At 38.4% G+C, this 20,197-nt stretch overlaps 1 protein-coding gene across 4 annotated transcripts in view; it reads right to left on the bottom strand.

Annotated features, from left to right (window-relative positions):
* The window catches only part of LOC126260895 (mucosa-associated lymphoid tissue lymphoma translocation protein 1 homolog), a 143,689-nt gene extending 125,168 nt beyond the window's left edge, over nucleotides 1-18,521 (bottom strand). Inside the window, exons 1-3 of one of the 4 annotated variants that reach the window (XM_049958346.1) lie at nucleotides 18,377-18,521; nucleotides 17,939-18,276; nucleotides 7,474-7,625 (exon numbers count right to left, since the gene is read on the bottom strand). In XM_049958346.1, coding sequence (XP_049814303.1) covers nucleotides 7,474-7,625; nucleotides 17,939-18,063 — 277 coding nt within the window. In that variant the 5' untranslated portion in view covers nucleotides 18,064-18,276; nucleotides 18,377-18,521. Of the gene's footprint in view, nucleotides 1-7,473; nucleotides 7,626-17,938 lie in introns of all 4 variants that reach the window. The other 3 variants (XR_007546658.1, XM_049958345.1, XM_049958347.1) reach the window with 3 other exon arrangements.
* Between the last annotated feature and the right edge of the window lie 1,676 nt (nucleotides 18,522-20,197).

The raw sequence follows: 20,197 nt of genomic DNA, 5'->3' as shown, positions 1-20,197 counted from the left end.
TTATCACATTTAAAATTGTCAAATTCATCCAGCAGACATACCGAATAGCTACTGGCAAGGACAGTGTTCCAATACAAAATTTCTTGCGAAGAGAGACTGTCAATGAAGTGTGCACTGTACCTTCCTCCTGAATTTGGTAAATGGCAATAATGCTGTAACTCTAAAGACTAAAAGCAGAAATGAGTCAGTAGAAGATGAGCAGCATTCGAGATGTGAATTAACTTCAAAAAACAGAAGAAACCCAGATCCATAATAGTCACCAGACTCAGCAAAGTGCAACTTCTGGTTCTTCCCAAAAATTAAAACCTTCCTTAAAGGAAAACATTTTGACATCATTCCTGACATTGAGAGGGCCATGACAGAGCAGCTGAACACCCTTTTGAAGAAGCCTTCGGGAAATGCTCCCAGTAACAGATTCAACGTTGGGGTAAGAGCTCTGCTAGCCAAGGACAATACTTTGAAGGAGATTAAATCAAATTCCATGTAATGTAATCCTAATGTGATCACCCACCTTTCATTACATCTTGATCTTTTCTTATATTTTAGAATCTAATTCAGAATTTCCTCATTCCTCTACTATCCATTCACCTGCTTACATGTCACAATCACTGCTATTTATTATTATTATTATTATTATTGCAGACATATTTAAGCCTCTTCCATCCAGTTTGTTCCCTGACCCACACAATACAATAATTCTGATATATGAAAATAATAAATAAACTGGTTTCATCTACTATGAAGATCTAATGCACAGGGTAGAAAGCTTGAACATATGCGTGGTTGAAAAAAGTAAGTTGCACATATACATTTGTATGAGCTCTCTGCTTCCTCGTTAGCACAAAGGAACGATCATAAAATGCAACAGCTTTTGTGAAATTTACCCTAAAATGCAACAGCAGATGTCCTGGTTATTCCTTCAGTATATTTGTTGTGCATACCTCCTTAATACCAGCGTGCTTGGAGTATATAGATAGGAACTGTTTTATAACATTTACTTGCTTTTACAGCTGATACACAACTCTAATTACAATGAATCTGTGAAATGGAATGTGTTAAAAGGACCTCCTGTCAAAGAAGTAAAATTTTCAGTGCAAGAAAAAAATGTTCAATAGTGTCTAAAACATCTTTTTTTATATATTAAAGGAATTTGAAAGTTGTCGGTCTCTCCAGCAGGAATCAATAATATCATTAAAAGCAATCCATGTCAGTCTTCTGGAAACAGACCTCTTGCCATTATGGTAAGATGACATTGGCCTGATAAGAGGCTCCTTTTCTGAAGCTCACAGCTGTTTTGCAGTGCTTCACAAAACAGCATCTCTTAAATTTCTGAGGTGTTTTAAGAATACCAGGTTAGCTTTGCACAAAAGAAGAATGTTGTGTGATTACAATAATTCCAAATATGACAAGTGACCCCTTTTTATATGAGACATAAAAGCCTATGGATGTTGCCATTTGCACTTAGCAGTTGCAATAGAATGTGCATATGACATTATTGGCTGGGAAACCTCATATGGGATGTTCACTTGATGCCATTATGGCAACTTGCAAGTTGATGATGATGATGATGATAATGATGACAACACACACACACCCAGTCCCGAACACACAAAATCCCTGACCTGTCTGGGAATTGAACCCAGGGCCCCATGACCAAATGTCAGCAACACTAACCACAAAACAGTGAGCTGCTGCCTGACAGCCCTAAAACAACAGCTGACTTTACTGTAGCACCAAAGACATATTACAATTTGATCAGTTTAAAGTGTAAACTGAGGGAAGATAAGATTGTGAAGACACTAAATAATACTAGTGTTGGCTGCAGTTTGTGTGATGAAGACTATCAAGTATTTCAAGATTATTTTTTTGAAAGAACACCAAGTAGTGATGAATCAAGTGGTGATGAACTGGAACCTCTGCCTAAAGAGTCAGTTGACGTCTCCAATATTTATTTATTACAAGACATTCCAAATTTTGATGAAGCCTGTGGCAACAATGAGAATATTATTGATAATGTTATTACTGAAATACAATGACATGGTAATAATGAGCAAGCAATATTTGAGAATGATGGTGTTGAAGCATTTTTCTTGTTGTATTAGAGTTTTATGTAGCTGCTGGCTTGCTCCTTGTAGTTGAAGCTGAGGCAGAGCACTTCATGAGATCTGTCAACCGACGTTAATATCTGACTGACTACATTTATTTATATATTTATTTACTTATTATCCGGCTGCTGTAGATGATTCTCTTGAAGTAAAGGTTCCGCTAATCAGTGCCTCTGAAATCTTGTGTGTAGCGGAGGACAGGCTTGGCTCCTTCACGTTCTGCAACTGTTGTTGGAGCAAAAGAAGATATCTTCTACACACATCACAAAAAAAAGCATGTCCACTACTTTCCTTTTACAAACATTTATATTTCCTTGAATGGGTGTACAGATCATTGGAGTGACTCATGAATTAGAGTAGAACACAACTTTTTGTACGATATACACCTCAGAGACTCAACTTGACATCCCAGATTATGATATATTTTATTTGTCACAAAACCATCTTGTCTTTCATTTTCACTCTTGGAGAGTGTGGTTGCTCTTTGATGGTCAAGCCACAGCCAAGCTGTGACACTAAAATGTAAAAGGCCCTGCCCACAGAAGGTGAAGTTATTTACTTCTCATCACACCTCCCATTTAATGTCTGCACATACGAAAACAAACACTCACCCACAGTATATGTTCTGCGACTTACTCTCTACTTAAACAATAGAAAATCCAGGATGGAATGTGACAATATTATGAAAATGAAAGTTGCTACTCCTCATATAGCGGAGATGCAGAGTTGCAGATAGGCTTAACAAAAAGACTGTTACAAAATAGCTTTCGACCAGTATGGCCTTGGTCAAAACTAGACCACACACACACACACACACACACACACACACACACACACACACACAACTGCAGTATCTGGCAACTGTGTGTGTGTGAGAGAGGGAGAGGGAGAGGGAGAGAGAGAGAGAGAGAGAGAGAGAGAGAGAGAGAGAGAGAGAGTTGGGTTTGTGTGACTGGGCATGAGTGTCTGTCATCTATTTTTGACCAAGGCCATACTGGCTGAAAGTTAACTTGTGACAGCCTTTTTGTTGTGCCTAACTGCAACTCAGCATCTACGCTGTATGGTGAGTAGCAACTTTCCTTTTCATAATACTATTACTCCCTACTTAATATTATTCTGTCACAATCATCTTTCCTTGTACTACACAAGGAGTGAAATGTATTTTGCCTGAACAGCATGTAACACTTCCGTATGAAAGAACTTTGAACTGGTCATAACTGATGACTGCATAGATTTAACTGACTCATTTGATATGAAGCTCCTTAACAGATTAAAATTTTGTGTTAGTTGAGACCCAAACAAAGGACCTTTGCCTTTCGGAGGCAAGTGCTTCATCAACTGAGATACTCAAACATGACTCATGACCTGTCCTCACAGCTTTATTTCTGCCAGTACCTCATGTCCTACCTCCCAAACTTCTGAGCAGTTCTGCTGCAAAATTTGCAAGACTAGCACTCCTGGAAGAAAGGGAACTGCAGAGGCATGGCTTAGTCACAGGCTAGGGGATGTTTCCAGAGAGAAGTTTTCACTCTGCAGCGGTGTGGGCATTAATATGAACCTTCTTGACAGAGTAAAACTGTGTGCCGGGCCGAGACTCTAACTCAGGACCTTCACCTTTCAGGGGCATGTCTCCGCAATATCCTTTCTTCCAGGAGTGTTAGTCTCATAAGTGCGGTGTGTAACTTCAAATTCTTCTTTGACAGCTTGTAAACACAATGTACAGACTAAGAAAAAACAACCATGAACCAAACAGTTAGTAACAGGTCAGTGTGTTTACAAAATACTTACATGTTTGCCCACAGTATTAAAATAAAATATTAAAACACCGAACAAAAACAAACTGTGATACAGGATTATCTTACAAACCACATGGTAATGCAAGAAGAAAACTTCATAAGAATGTGGTTTCTTTATCTGATTCAGAATTTGTTTAAGATTTTTATACAATTATGCAGAATAACATGCCATACTATTACCAGGAAGAAGTACAACGGATATAATGCAAATTTAAAACTTCTACCTTTACGCGATAATAAGGCATTTCAGATCTGGAACTGCAATGGATTTACAGCTGGAAGAAATTAAAATGGGAAATACTGAAAAAATGAGATCCCATATACAACTTACTGCAAAAGAAAGGGAGTTTTATAAGGGAACAATCACAAAGACTAAGGTAAATTCCGAAGATAGTAAAAAACCTTGTGTACATTACAGTTTTGATGCTCTGCAGATCCACATACCTAGTAATATGTTACGGCTGGGGCCTGTTTATTTTCTGATCCCACTCAGAACTGGCATATTCTAGGTTATGTGTGAGAGTGAACAAACAAGTAAACTATCACTCCCAGAATGTGTAGGAACAGCAATGGGATTCACCACTACTGTTAGTCTTTTCCACAATTATTACAAAATCTATAGTCATGGAGAAGACACAATCTCCATTCATGCTGACAATTGTATAGGACAGAACCAGAATGAATCTTATTAGGGTATCTCGCCTGGAGAATCAGTAGTAACAAAAATAAGAGAATTTCTTGTCATCCGTGCCTGCAGGCCACAAGAAACTTACATGTGATTTGGCATTTAGACTTTTAAAGAAAAGGTTTAGGATCACTTATGTCTCTTCCATACAAGAATTTGATAACTTCATTGAGAAATCTACACCTAAAGCACATTTTAATTCTGCTGTTGCTTTGGAATAAAAAAGGTCGAAGTTGCTGTGAATACATATGACTGGCTAAATTTCTTGGAGAATAGTAATGCTAACACAGTAATTGACACAACTAAATATAACCACTTCCAGCTCAACATTGACTAGAAAGGTAATGTACACTGCAAACTGTACATGGATGGAAATGAATTTGTGCACCACTTCTTCCCCAAAGACAATGGGTTTCCTGACGCAGTAATTCCAGCAGGGATGACAAGACAACAAAAAGATTATGTTTTTAAAAATACAAGGATCTACTTCAAAGAGGAATACAAAGACATTCTGTGGCCATTAGAATCTGAACCTAAACCAGAACAATGAGGACTCTGAGGAAAAATCTGACCAACCAAATACTCCAGAAACTAAGAAGAATAGGGAAATAAGTTGTTTGTAAACAATCTTGAACCCCTTCAGACACAAGTATTTTAGAAGTAGAAAATCAAATCCTTTGGCCACTATAAGATACAGGATGTCAGTAATCTATTTTTGGGGTTTTGTGAATTCAAAATTTTTGGTGGTTCTTGGCCCATGAATGGCTCCAAAATCATACAAATACCAATATTTCACAAAAAAGGCCAGTATTTTTGGTTTTAAATCTATGTACACTTTAATGTGCTTCCCAGGCTCTGATTTTGCTCTACACAATGCATCTGATATACACTGATCAACCAGAACATTATGAGCACCAACCTACCATCGATATAAACCCATCCAGGTGTGACTGCTACACACACACACACACACACACACACACACACACAGTGCATGTAGTGTCAGTGAGTGTGCTGTCCATGTGTAGGATGGGGAAGGTGTGAGATCTATCTGAGCAGATTGTGATTGCCCGGAGGCTAGGCATGAGCACTTTGGAAACTGCACAACTTGTTGGGTGTTCAAGGAGTGCTGTGGTGAGTATCTTCAACATGTGGCAAAACCAAGGTGAAACTGCGTCCAGATATTGTGGGGTTGGGCAGCCACCCCTCACTACAGATGTTGGGTGCCATAGGCTAGGCAGACTGGTGAAACAGGACAGGCAGTGAATTGTCGTTGAATTTCTAGTGTTCTGCCCACTCACCTGATAAAGGGTGCCTAGGAAACCTGCTTTCTCGGATCGCTACACAAAAATTCATGCAAATCTAATTAATGAGATTTTTTTACAGTAAGATAATTAACAATACTTAATTTTGAGGAATGTACAATGAGATGTCGCAAGCAAAAGGTGACATGAAACATAAGCAATCTCTTCAGTATATACAATCCATAACACAAGACGAGAAATACATCAAAGACGAGAAATACATCTCCTAAGTCGCTGCTGTCAATCTTGTAGACTGCCTAGACTGCAACTGTGCCGCGACCAGGAGGTGATGGCACTTATATTCTCTTGGTCTAGATGCCACTCCTGTCTCGGTGTCGTCCTAGAGAGAGGTCTGTCAGCGTTCTATTGGTTGATGTCATCTCACAGCCCTCTCTGCTCTTCTGTCCTTGACCATTGCACCAGCACTTTATGTTACGCCAGAACAGAACTAACACCAGACTTTAATGCTGAGTAGAGTACAAGTGTGTCTGAATATGCAGTGCACTGAACACTCCTAACGGTAGGCCTCCGCAGCCGTCGACCCATGTATGTGTCAATGTTAACACAATGACATCAGCAACTACTGCTGAAATAGCAACATGACCATCAGGACCAGACATTGGTACAGTGGCAAAGCATTGCAATGTCTGATGAATTCCGATACTCTCATCATGCTGATGGAAGGGTGTGAATCCATCCTCTTCCAGGGAAACAGCTCCTTGAAACCTATACTGCAGGATGCAGAAAAGCTGACGGCTGCTTCATTATGCTCTGGGAAATATTCATGTGGGCATCCATGGGGCCAGTGGAGATCATGCAAGGTACCATGATAGCCAAGGAGTATTGTAAACTTGTTGCACGCCATGTACACCCCTTCATGTTGATCATGTTTCCCGACAGCATTTGCATTTTGCAACAAGAAAATGTGGCATGTCACAAGGCCAGGAGTATGTTGAGGTGGTTCGAGGAAGACAGTGGTGAGTTACAACTGATGTACTGCCTCCCCCCCCCCCCCCCCCCAATCCTCCTCCCAACTCGCCAGTTCTGAACCTGATCAAACACATCTGGAATATCACTGAACACGGTGTCAGAGCTCATTGCCCTCCTCCCCAGAATTTACAGGAATTAGGTGACTTATGTATGCAGGTGTGGTGTCAACTCCCTTTAGCGACCTACCACAGCCTCATTGCTTCCATACTATGAAGCATCACCACTGTTACCTGTGCCAAAGGTGGACATACCAGCTACTACAGGTGGTCATAATGTTCTGGCTGATCAGTGTATGTCCCACATCTTAATTTCTGCTGCGCTTATTCTATGGTCCTCTTAAATGGATTTCCTTCTCTCTTTTCATCTGTATTATTCCTGAAGAACAAATCTTTCATTCTGGCATTTGCTACAGTGTATTCATTTTTGTATTGTTATGAGATCTCTCTTAGCTTTTGGTTTTGGTGAACATAGGGTCTTGGCAATTGTATAACTTGTCATTTCAGTCTTAACTGTTACACTTAAATTTAAGAAATAATTATATCTAATTCGCTACTGTCATTCATTTAACATAAAGAATGTCAGTATGAACATACCTCTTTCTACAAATAATGCAAGTGCATCAAATAGTTCCTGCGTCTTTAGTGCAAAGGCAAGTATATTTACTGGACACATCCGAGCTGCAAGTTCCTCAATCAATCGTTCAGCTGGATTTTTAAAGCACTGAAGTCTTTCAACTGTGTCATGTCTGAAAAAAGAAATTTTATTTAATGATCCGGTGGTTTCTTATTTCACCTCAAAAATCTGATACTGCTCTAATATTTAAATGACTTTAATGCTGAGCTGGTATTAAATGAAAACCAGCTAATAGTACTCAGTAATAAATGAAGTACTGTGATACACGCCTTCATCAATTCATTGTGGTGACTTGCAAAACAGATTTTAACTTTCAGTTCCCACTCTCAGAACGTTTATTGAGTTAACTGGATGAAAACAATATTATTTTTTATCAGCTCAAGTGCAGAATAAGAATAGGTGTACATCTTAATGAAATTGAGATAGAAAAGGCATCTAGTTGTTAAGATTGCCATAAAATGACATGCACGGGTGAATGTAGAAGGAATTCAAGTCAGTAGTTCTTTCAAATAACAAAATGGAAAGGAAATGGTTAGTGGAAATTTTGCTGTTCAAAAACTGAATGGGAAACAACAACACCTGATAAGATGGAAATAAAAAAATAAAATCTGTGAAGAAAGGATACTTTTAAACTTGAGGGCTTAAAACTATCATTGTTGACTTTGACATGTGTGCAAGGTAACATGACCATTAGTGCCTGTTATGGTACAGAGGGAGGGAGGGGGGGACAGGTAAAAAGTCAGAAATTCTGAAAACAGTAGGTGGAAATGGAATGTTGACGTGAAAGAGAATGAACACCTAGAAGAATGCTGAATGAAATAGTCAGTGGATGGTATAAAATCAACACGACAGGGTAATAAAAATGACACATGGCTAACAGCATGAGGATGAGGACATGGGAGGGATATGCAACTACCCACTGGATTATATAGGAGACACATCACATGACTTTGAACACCACACTCTTAAACTTAATGCATGCTTTACAATAGGAGTAATATGAATTTTCCATCCCAATCAGTGTCTTAGAGCTCCAATCAGTCCTGTTAATATGCAAGTCTTTTTCCATTTCCTCTCTCTATTTCTTGTTCTTCTTTTCTTTTGTTCTTCCTTTGAGGAACACCTCTGTCCACTTTTCCCTAACCAATTTTTTATCAAACTTCATATATAGTATGCAATTTCTAATGTTTTTTTTACTTGTGTCTTTCCCTATGTTGTTAGCTGCTTTTTATATTTTTGTGTGTCCGTCCTCTATATCCTCTACACTTTTATTCCTAGACTCTCCTTCCCTTATCTTTCATGAGTTAACAGTCACCTCTGCTATTTTTTGCTTCACACATCTCATCTATAAAAATTAAAAAATACAGAAACACAAGAGATAAAGGTTTTATGATAAATCTAAAAAAGAAGTAGTACTGTATTTAAAAAAAAAATACAACAAGAAAAAAAGGCAACTACTATAGCTAGAGAGTTAAATAAGACAGCCACCTCTAATGAGATAGGAATGTCAAGATGTAAGTATACAATTTATTGCAATCACAGCACAAGTTTTTATGTAGACTTGGTTACAAATCAGCTGTGTATCAGTACCAGACCACATTCATCACAGCTAGTTCACAATCTAGTTGAAGAACATACAAATGTGATCAACTTCATACACAATACCCTGTGCCCCACAGTTATGAGTGTCCACTAATTTCTGTCCTTGGGCTATGTTTGATCCCTTCCTAGTCCCCTGTTTCTGCCCCCATCCCATTTTCTGACTCCCCCAATGCCAAGATTCATGGTTCACTCATTTCAGTTATCTTTACAGGATGATTGTCTCCTTCAGGTTGAGACTATCTTTACCTCAGCCTTATGTAATTTTCTCATTATACTCCCTAAATTTCTTTTCATACTGTGTGCACTTTGACATGTGCGTGTATGTTACTACTATAAAACACATCACATCAATTCAGTCCCTTAATGAGGAGAACGGCTTTTATTTTGGCTCTCAATACCAAGAACCTACCTTTCTTAACAAATTAATTGCTTCTGTGCAAGTGATGTTGATGTACTGACATGATCACTTGTTTGTGTCTCTATCAGACTTACGAGACCTGAATAAAGTTCCCTAATTTCTCTATGTTACTTAAAAAAGAAACTGTCAGCATATCACATAAGTCTTCTTTCTGCAGCATTTCTGTTCTAAGCCGTGAGTATGTAACAAGAAGTTTAAATGGGGTTAGTGTTATTTTCTGCAAAAGTACCACAATATACTTATGGTAAAACCAGAATAGACACACAGAAAAACACTTATTGTACAGCCCACCAACCATACTGATAATCTGCAGGTTTTAACAATTTTAAGCTAACAAGTACAATTTTACCCTTCTTTTAATCTCAGGTAACTACTTATATTGTGCAGTCATCAAGGTATAATCTTTAAACAAAAATGGGGTCAGGTAAACACTTTCCTGCAACTGAATGAATACTTAATATAGGTTGGGGACTGTATGGCAGGATGTGTACTTGAAACACAAAAAGAGCAATATCTCAAAATCTAGTAAAGTCGATGTTCATGCACTATCCACAAATCAGCTGCACGTGAGTGATTACGTTCCTTAGTTTTTGTTTATTGCTTTCATCCTGGAATTTATATTATTACTGTGAAGTGTTAAATTTGTGTGTTTATTCAAGGATAGTGCAAAGGTAGTGTCCAATGCAAGAGAAGAGGGAGGGGGAGATTATTCGTGTGTGTAACAGAAAAGAGGAATATTGTGCACCATCTATAAACATAATTAGGGGGTATCATATTACTAATTTTAGTCAGCACATAGACTCTAGTCTCCATTGCATTGCTTAACTTACACTGGATATAACCTTGGCTACAACCTTAATTAAGAAGTTGTTTTACATTTGGATATTAACAGTCTTTCTAATATCATTTTGGAGTGGCCATGAATGAGAGGCCATCCAATCAATATACCATGTGTGCTGCAATCTAGCTGGGTGGGATATATAATATTACACTCTCATACAAGAACAATTCTTAATACTTTATTCACCCATGTACAGGAACGAAAATGTTGTCGACAGATAATACAGCTTTGAGAAGTTTTACTTTACAGCAGGATTATCCCTAAAAAGAATTGACAAGGCAGTTAGCCTGCTACTGAGAACTTTTTATTATCAAGGAAGGTCCATTGTAAGAGTAAGCATGATGTGACTGTGGAAAAGTCCTGGCTGCTACATCAGCCCCCTCAAGGGAGGCAGAGTGTTGCCTAAGAAGTGCGCCGGAAAGTGGACACATCGACCTGATCTTGTTGTACATCCTAGAGGTCAGTCTGTCTGTCTGTGGTGAAGGTGCTGGAAGTGCTGTTGATGCTAATGTTGGTGCTGTAGTAGGTCGGCATCATGGTACAGCAGTAGGTAGCTCTTCTTGAAAAACATATACGGGCTTCACCCGGTCAAGAGAGATTGTAGAGGGCTTGTTGTTAACAAGTACCTTGATAGGGTGCACTTTCCATCATATGACTGTGTGGGCCCTTGTACGATGGTTGCAGTGAAGGCTTCATGCCATTGTTGTAAATCATGATGTGTGTGCACTTGTCTAGGACCTAATGTACATAGCTGGAAATTGTACTGTGTATTGATGCTTGTTGGGGACGAATGCGAGAAATATTTTCCCTAAGTTGAGTAATAAAGTCACAGTTGTTATGGTCAGGCAGCTGTAGGGAATGTGCGTCTACAAACTCTCCTGGTACGTATAATGTTTCGCCGTATACGAATCCAGCAGTCACAGTCTAAATCTGAGTTGTAGCTATTCCTCAGGCTAATAAAAGTATTCACAGAGCTGCGGTCCAATCTGTATCGTGGCATATGAGGGCTCCCTTGAGAGAATTATGCCAGTGTTCTATCATCCAGCTACTGGCTGGGGGGTAACTTGTGTTATGGTATACTGCACCACAGACTTTAAGCTGGGTGAACAGGTCCGACTCACATTGGCGTCTGCAGTCCATCGTGACTTGTAGAGGACAGCCGAAATGCGATATCTAGGTGGCAACAAAAGTGTAAGCTAAAGTCTCTGCTGAAATGTTACCTATTGGCAATGCTTCCAGCCAGTGGATGAAGCTGTTGATCACTGTCAGTAGGTTACATTGGCCTCTGATCGAGGTACCTGGCCACAAGTGGCAGGTATCAGCAACATAAATTAAGCACACTGGGGGTACGACACAATTCTTTAAAGGCTCTTGGTTACGTGATTTGCAAGATGTTTCAACTTTCTCAGGTAAAGGTACTGAACCTGATGATTAGATCTTATGCCCCAGGAAGTTAATCGTCTCTGACCAAAAATGCATTGGTGGTATTCAAAACCATGCTGTACTACTACTATAACCATTCAGACACCTCAGCTAGATTCTGCTGATGTTTTTCTGGCAAGGCTGAAAAAACAGAATATCACACAGATATGTAAAGCAAAAGGGAATACCTTGTAATATGGAGCCTATAAACTTTTGCCAAGTTTGTGCAGCATTTTGGAGGCCAAAAGTCAGGAAATGACTCTCGGATAGACCAAATGCGGTGATTATGGCCATCTTTGGTATGTCTGCTTCTGCTACTGGGGTCTGAGTGTAGATATTGGTAAAATTTTGGATGCTGAATAAGGTTGCATGACTTAACAAGTAATTATAGTCTCATAACAAGGGTATGAGGTATCAGTTTAGTACACTTTTGCCATTGATAATCCCTGCACAGATGCCATGGGCCACAGTTCATAGGTAATAAGTCAGGTGGGGACAAGCAGGAACTACTCGACGGGCATTTAACATGTTTCCACAGCATATTGTCAATTTCCACTTTTGCTATGGCTAGCTGGTCCAGGACTAATCATTGGAGTCAACAGGATACCGGTGGGCTATTGGTAGTTTTAATGTGATGCACTTTGCCATGGCATACCCTGTTACCACCCCCCCCCCCCCCAAATAATCCTGCATACTTGGCAATAGTGGCTTGTAAGAACTTGGCCATTTGTGTTGCTGCATTTTGTTGAAAGCCTTAAGTCATTAAGTTGGTGGCTCTGCCAATGAGCCACACATTTGCCACATCTGGCAACAGCTTGTAATATGCTAGAGAATATGCCCCTATTATGGGGTTCCATCTCACACATCCGCAATAGTAAAGTTCCATGCTGTCATGCTGCAGCCTGAGATCCTGCTTGATCCATAGTGTACCATACGTCAGTATGGAGGAATTATTTGCTGCAGTCAGCTAGAAAGTGGCTGTTGGTCACTTACTGTGTAACTGCATGTGTGGAAACACACATAGGTACAACATTTTTGTCCTGGCTTGCAGTCACTTACGAATAGACTTTGCAACATAATCTGGCAACCAGTGGGCACAAGGTGTAGTACATTTACTCACCTCGTCTCCAGATCTTGTGTGGTACCCTCAGAACCCTGGCAGCCAGAATGTCTAATCAGCATGTGTAACCAGAGGTGGTGACACGCTGTTGCGTGATGCTGTCACTGCATTTACCTGAGTGGGCATTACTGCATTAAATATCAGCCAATGTATCCAAGTCCATGTTGTTCTGAGACACTGTAACAGCCTTCACTTGAGATGGCAGCTGGCTACATCACAATGCATGCAGAAGACTATCAGGCACATTACCAGTGTCAACCTTATTCCACAAGTGTCTCCTGTCGCCAATGTCTTCTTGCATCAAAACCTGCCTGATGATTTGTTCTTGTGACACAGACACCCTACAGATTAGTTTCGTCTTATTTATGGTCCAGCTGGCTTACAACAATTGTAAATTTAGTGGAATCTGCTGTAATATCTGCACCAAGAAGAGTGGCTTTCACTTGTGTGAATCACAATGTTTGATTTGCAGTCAGAAGTGTATTACTGCACAGTGAGCTGAGAGACTGAAAGTACAGGCTCAGTCATTGGTTCTGTCACGTTACAAGCTTGTCCTTCCAGTGCTATTATGTGTGTCCAAATTATATTTGGGTCATCAGTGTTGGAGTGGTCATAAATAAGAGACTGTCCAATCAATTTCCCATGCTTGTTACAATCTAGCCAACATGCATATGAAATATGACACACACTCTTACAAGAAGAGTTCTCAACACTTTGTTCATCCATGTGCAGAAAGGAAAAGCTTATCAACGGAGAATCCAGCTTTGAGAAGTTTTACTTTACAGTAGAATTATCCCTAAAAAGAATTGACAAGTCAATTAGCCTGATACTAAGAATTATCTAAAATCAAGGAAGGTAAAAGGTTTAGTCTAAGAGTGTGATGTTGCAGAACACAGCACCTCAGGCAGCTGCCTCCAAAATATTTTGACAGTGTGATGTAAATCAGCACTCATGGCACCACAGAACACTGAGGTGCAGTGATCTTGGCCACTACAATTATGACTTTCATTTAAGACAAGTAATGTGCTCATTTCAAATACCCCTCAGTCTATTTTAGATGTCTATCTTTCTGATACATACGCCAAACCAAGACTAAAAACTTGCATTATCTTTCATTACTGAAGACATTACAATGTTCCCTCCAAGTAAATGATGCACAGCAGCTTTTGCTCTTATTCGTAAATGAAAGTTCATGTGCTTGCTGTTGCTATAGCACTCTACTATGACGACAAACTGAGATAACAGTCCTAACATTTAAATTGGCTTCTGCCAAAAAAGTAGCATATCCACTAAAAATTAAATGTTTTACACAATAATTGAACATTTTCTTTGGGAAAAGAATTCCCAGAAGCTAAGATACGATGTTCACCTTCATTATGTGACTAACAGCTGCTCAATGTGTCTCCTGTAAAGTTAGCGATTGTTTTTACCCATTCCATCCTTGTATAAAATTGAATATTCATAAAATTCTTCATTTGTGGGGCCACAGTGTCATAGTTACTTTCCAAAGAATTACAGGAATTTCAAATTCATCTTTGCAAAAATTGTGTCTTTATTTTACTAGATACAATTCATTTCATCAATTTAAAACATTGTCAGTGGTAGCACTTTTTCTCTGATTTCCACTTACAGATGTAAGTTTTGACAACCTGTCCTATTTTCAAGCTCAGGCTCTGATGTTTTTGGTCTAATTTCACAGTAGCATGTAGTACTACATATTTTATTAATGTAAGAAACAACAAATGTTGCATCGCTACCATTTATTTACCTTCTCATGGCATATATATGTCATGAATATTCATGACACTGAACTAGTATCAGTGGTAAGGCTATGCAATAATGTAATGAATGAGTGGAAAAGGGTACAAAGTATGCGATAGTTATTGTGAACAGGCAACAAAAAGACTTCTCACAAAGAAAAATATGATGATTTCTTATGCAGAATGCAAAAGGGCTTTTTAAAATTTATTGAATTATATGCACAACAACAGTGTGCTTTTCTTAGTTATATACAAAACTGAGTTACATGTTCAATATATCATACTTGCAATGAAATTAATGATATGGGAAGTTTATTCGTACAAAAGTTACATCTCCTTACAGTCTATGAATGGTTACATGTCATCTATTTACAGGCACATAATCCATACATTTAAGAAGACTATGTTCTTACAGATCACAAACAGAATATTCCTCTACAGAAATAGCTGTCTTTCAGAACTGTTAACAAAATAGGCCTATTATTCATATTCTACATACATACAAAATTTCTTTCCAAAACATCATTTCGCCAGATATGATGAGTATAATGGCTAACAGTATGCTATATGGATTTATGTTGGGTAATTCTGAAGTAAATATTTGATAATGACCCTACAAAATAGTAACTCTACAATATACAGTTACCAGTGAATCTATATTGACTTCAATCGAAAGTCACAGATAGTGGAATACTCATGTACATTATTTTAATTAGTAAAATATATGATTTACAATCCTCCCGCATTGTACATATGTTGACAATAAAACACAGCAGAATGTAATTTTATAATGTGGAACGAGTAGTAACTTCTCAGTGAGGGCTACTCGATTTGGAGAACTTCAGAAAATACGTACAACTGGTATAAGAAATGTTACCACTTCTAAATTAAATATTACATGAAACATGTGCCAAAATTATGGCTGTCCTAATGATTACCTTTCACTCCAAGGATGAAGGGTGATTTCTGATCATACTGTCAGGTGACTAACACTAATACTACTAAGCCCCCCCCCCCCCTCGTGCGGTAGCGTTCTCGCTTCCCACGCCCGGGTTCCCAGGTTCGATTCCCAGCGGGGTCAGGGATTTTCTCTGCCTCGTGATGACTGGGTGTTGTGTGCTGTCATTAGGTTAGTTAGGTGTAAGTAGTTCTAAGCTCTAGGGGACTGATGACCATAGATGTTAAGTCCCATAGTGCTCAGAGCCATTTGAACCATTTGAACTACCCCCCCCCCTCTCTCTCTCTCTCTAATTAATTTGATTCCATAGTACCAAAAATGAATATAAAGTCTATAAAATAACTGGATTAGTTCAAAGAGATTTTAAAACACTATCAAACCTCCCTGCTGCAATCATACAAAATCCTTCTGTTTATGTATTTCTCTTTAGACACTAAAGTGTAATGGATTGAGAATGGAAGTTTTGAGATCATAAAAGAACATTTTTTTTTTTTTTTTTTTTTTTTACAATAATGTAAGCTCGCTCTTTATGGAGAAATTAAACTTAGGCTATTTCATCCTTTCACTTACAGTAATTTATTACTTAGCTACTTTTCTTTCTTGCTACTGAAGCTGTAACATAGTTCAATGAGTGGCTCTCCAAAAAAAAAAAAAAAAAATGTTTTATAGTCTAATAAAAAAAAACATCCATTAAAGAGGGCACAAGTTCTGATTTGGAAGGAATTCGGCTGTGCTCTTTAGGAAGGAACCATTCTAGCTTCATCTCAATTGTTTTAGGGAAATTGATGCAAAACCTAAATTACAGTGATCTGAGCTGCTAACCACCTTAATACGAGTCCAGTATCTCACCACTGTCTGTCCTCACCTGGCACTATATGAAGATGCTAGGCAGAAGTATTACCTCCGATCTCGTTGATTTAAGCATACCTGTGATGACTTCTACAGGCTCACTGCTGGTTTAACAACAAAACACACATCAGTTTTAAGCCTTTCTAGTTAACATATCTCTGTAAAATTTATGAGACTTTATTAACATTAAGTTTGAATCAGATCACACAAACCCAGACCATAAGTCGTTAAAGTTTCATTTCAACGAATTATGATGATCCTATTTTACAGTATAACAAGTGCCTGAGTTAGCACAGTTGTTACAAAGTGAAAATCTAGCTATAATTTACCTACATGCAGGAAAAACTATGGCACTTGCAGTGGGCTGGGCATGGGAGCTTTGGGCGCCCAAATCAATCGATCAGGTCGTCTTGTTTTGCAAACATCTCTATGCCAGCAACTCATGTTCTCACAGCTATACAAACAACTATTGTTCCCATCTGCAGCTGTTAATGCTACACTGCTGAAAGCTGGAAAACAGTGCTGTTAGCTGCCAGGGATCTTCTTATACTGACTATACTACAGTCCTGCACAAGTGCTATAAAAAGACAACCTTTTACCAACATTTTCAACTAAAGTCAATCCGGCATAACTGCCTCACGCTCAATTCCGTGCCCCCTCCCAAAACAAAGCACTTCAGCACAATATTTTTGAAAAATGAACTGAGTGGCAGCTGTAAACAAAAAACACAAGTAACCAAAGGCAAATGATATTTAAAAAAAATTATCAGTATAAGTGTTCACAGCATTCAGTTGGAGGGAGGGGAGGGACTAGCAACGTAACTCAATTAAGTGGACAAAAGCAATCCACCATTTTAAAAATCGCATAAAACTGTAACTCTTGTAGAGTACAGTCTACAGAATGAGTACTGAAAATGAAAGTAAATGTCACATGTTACACTGCACACACAAAATATGTAACAATCATTTATGTTGAAGTGAAGTGTAATCCTGTTATCATTTAATACACCTGCAGCCTTCATGTAGGTACTCTAAATGTACTGTAAATCATTTAATACACCTGTAGCCTTCATGTAGGTACTCTAAATGTACTGTAAATGTAGCTCGAACGTCTGTCTGTCTGTCTTTGTCTGCATATGAAATTTGATAGTGAACCTAATACTCTCACAACATAATTATCAGCTACAATGCACGAGCAAAGAATAAACCGAACAACACTGCATGTGACATGTCCTGTTGTACATTGTTTCTATGCCACTAAATGTACAGGTTGCTTACAGATAGTAACTGGTACGAAATCATTAATGAATTTTCCACAGACGCATTCTCACGAGATACAAGAAAATCAAAATTATTTTTACTGGCCAATAAATGAAATGTGTTATTTCATAAAACGCTAAAAACAAAGCACGTCAGTATCATGCAAAAGTTTCATTCAAAATATCTAATACTTTACCCAAGAACTCGCATCAGATCCGCTAGTCTCTTCCAGTTGTCATCAATCAACAATTTCTCAATGAGTTTCAAACGAATCGTTACATCTAGTTCGTGCAACTTAGTTTCTGGATCTGGAACTCCCATATCTGTGCAGTGCAATTATCTTAAATTGAATGAATAATTTGACATGAATCTCTGCACATTTCTTTCTCAACAAGTAGAGCAGAAACAATTTTCAGGCGCCATCAATTCTGAATTTCCATTATTTTACATCCGGTGTTGTGCCAATCAGATGTCTGACAGTATGGCACTACGAAAGCGATGAATTCGCCCAGCTCATGTGCGTGACAAAAACATCTGCGAACAGCGAGGAACACGCAAAACGTATTATAATGACAAGCCGACACAGCTTTTCGTGTCGGCGATAAGACATATGACGCGCAAACGATCTTCATACATTTACTCTTAATTCTGTTTTCCTCCTTCCTTGTATAACGTCGGTCTATGAAAATTGAGGTGGTGGGGGTAAACAGATGAAGAGCGGCGCTGAAACAGGTTGTTGCTAAACAGCTCTATCCTCAACTTCATGTTTTATTACGTAATACTTTGGTATGCACGCATACGCGACGATGTGACATCATTTTAACGTCACCTGCTGTATCGAAGCCGCATAGAGCTGTCTATCGACTTTCGTGACCGTTCGGTTCACACGTGACACGAAAATGACTTTCAAAACAATAACATTAGCCTCAATTAGAGAGAACTGAAGGTTACGCTATTTCTTTACTGCAGGATACTTTAACATATGTAGTTTATTAACGCGTAAAATTCTGTATTCATGTGGACTGGGCAGCAGATGAGAGAGAGATTAAAGTGTATGCAAGAACTAATTCAGAGACTCAATGACAAGGCTTTATTAACTGTTTTTCCTACTACGCCTTCATCAGTCCCGAAAGTAAGACGACGTGAAGCCATTTAACGTATATATTCAACAAAGTAACTGACAAGGGGTCCACAAAGACAAAACCCATGGACACTAAATAACTGACAAATCTGAAACATCAAGTTACATTGCTGTCTGAAGACTGATCATGCCAGATTAGCCTACGTTGCATATACGAATGAATATAAAAAGTCATCGTGGAAGTCAAAAATGCAGACAATGGCAGCAGTATTGCGAATTCCGACAGTACGGCCAAAGCTGCTTGGAAACTGATAAATGGTGCCGCCAAAAATGCGAGTAACAAAAAAATTAACATCTGTCCCCAAAAATTCAATGATATTTTATTAAATCAATCGAAGAAGTAGAAAACGCTATTCCATAGTTACTTTCAAAAAAATCATTAACATATACAAGTGCGTTTACATTCCCCTGAGTCTCACCTAGTTTCGTTCTAAAAATAATAAAACAATTGAAATCATCAGATAATATTGATATATATGACACATCTTGCAACATGCTAAAGAAAGCAATCGGTTTATTTTGTACCCTGTGATGTATAAACAAGTGTGTATCTGAGAAATACTTTCCTGATGAGCTTAATGTGTCTTGGACAGTTACAATACATAAAAAGGGAGATATAGACTCGCCTTCAAGTTATGGGCCAAATTACATAGTCCCAGTTTTTTCTAAAGAATTTGAAGGTCTTATTTACCAACAGTTTTATGTTTACTTAGAAAATATAGGAATAATTACAGGAGCACAATTTGGCCTTATGGAAAAATTGTCTAATATTGATATGGTAGAGTCTGTAGTGAAATACCTACTTCAAGTGTTTGAGAAGAACAAAGGCTTTGCTCAAGTCACTTTCTGTGATCTAAGCAAAAGTCTTTTACTGTGTAGGGCATACACAATGTCTAGAAAAAAATGTACTTCTGTGGCTCAGAGATGGCAGCCTTAAACTATTAAAATCTTATCCGCAGAACCATATGCAAATTTTCTATGTCTGCAAAGAAATGGTCAGTATAGAGTAAGGTAAGGTAGGTACTCCACAGGAGTCTGAACTGGGCCCTTTCTTATTCATAAGAATGACTAGTGACATGTTATCATTTACTAAAAGCAGTGCGCTGCTATATGCAGATAATACTACTTTTCTTCTCAGTACTAATGACTTTGGTAGTCTCAAAACTTGTGTTGCAAAGGCAATTGATGAAGTATTTTACTGGTTTAAAAAGAAATAGATTCTTGCTGAATGAAAACAAAACACAGCAGCTGGTTTTTGGCTAAAAGACAAGATTCTGTCATGTGACACAAAGTATGTTGAGTTTTTGATGGTAT

The sequence above is a fragment of the Schistocerca nitens genome, chromosome 5 (assembly GCF_023898315.1).
Source record: "Schistocerca nitens isolate TAMUIC-IGC-003100 chromosome 5, iqSchNite1.1, whole genome shotgun sequence".
Lineage (NCBI taxonomy): Eukaryota > Metazoa > Arthropoda > Insecta > Orthoptera > Acrididae > Schistocerca > Schistocerca nitens.
Note: the sequence above shows the minus strand (reverse complement) of the source record. Positions and strands in the feature narration are given on the sequence as shown.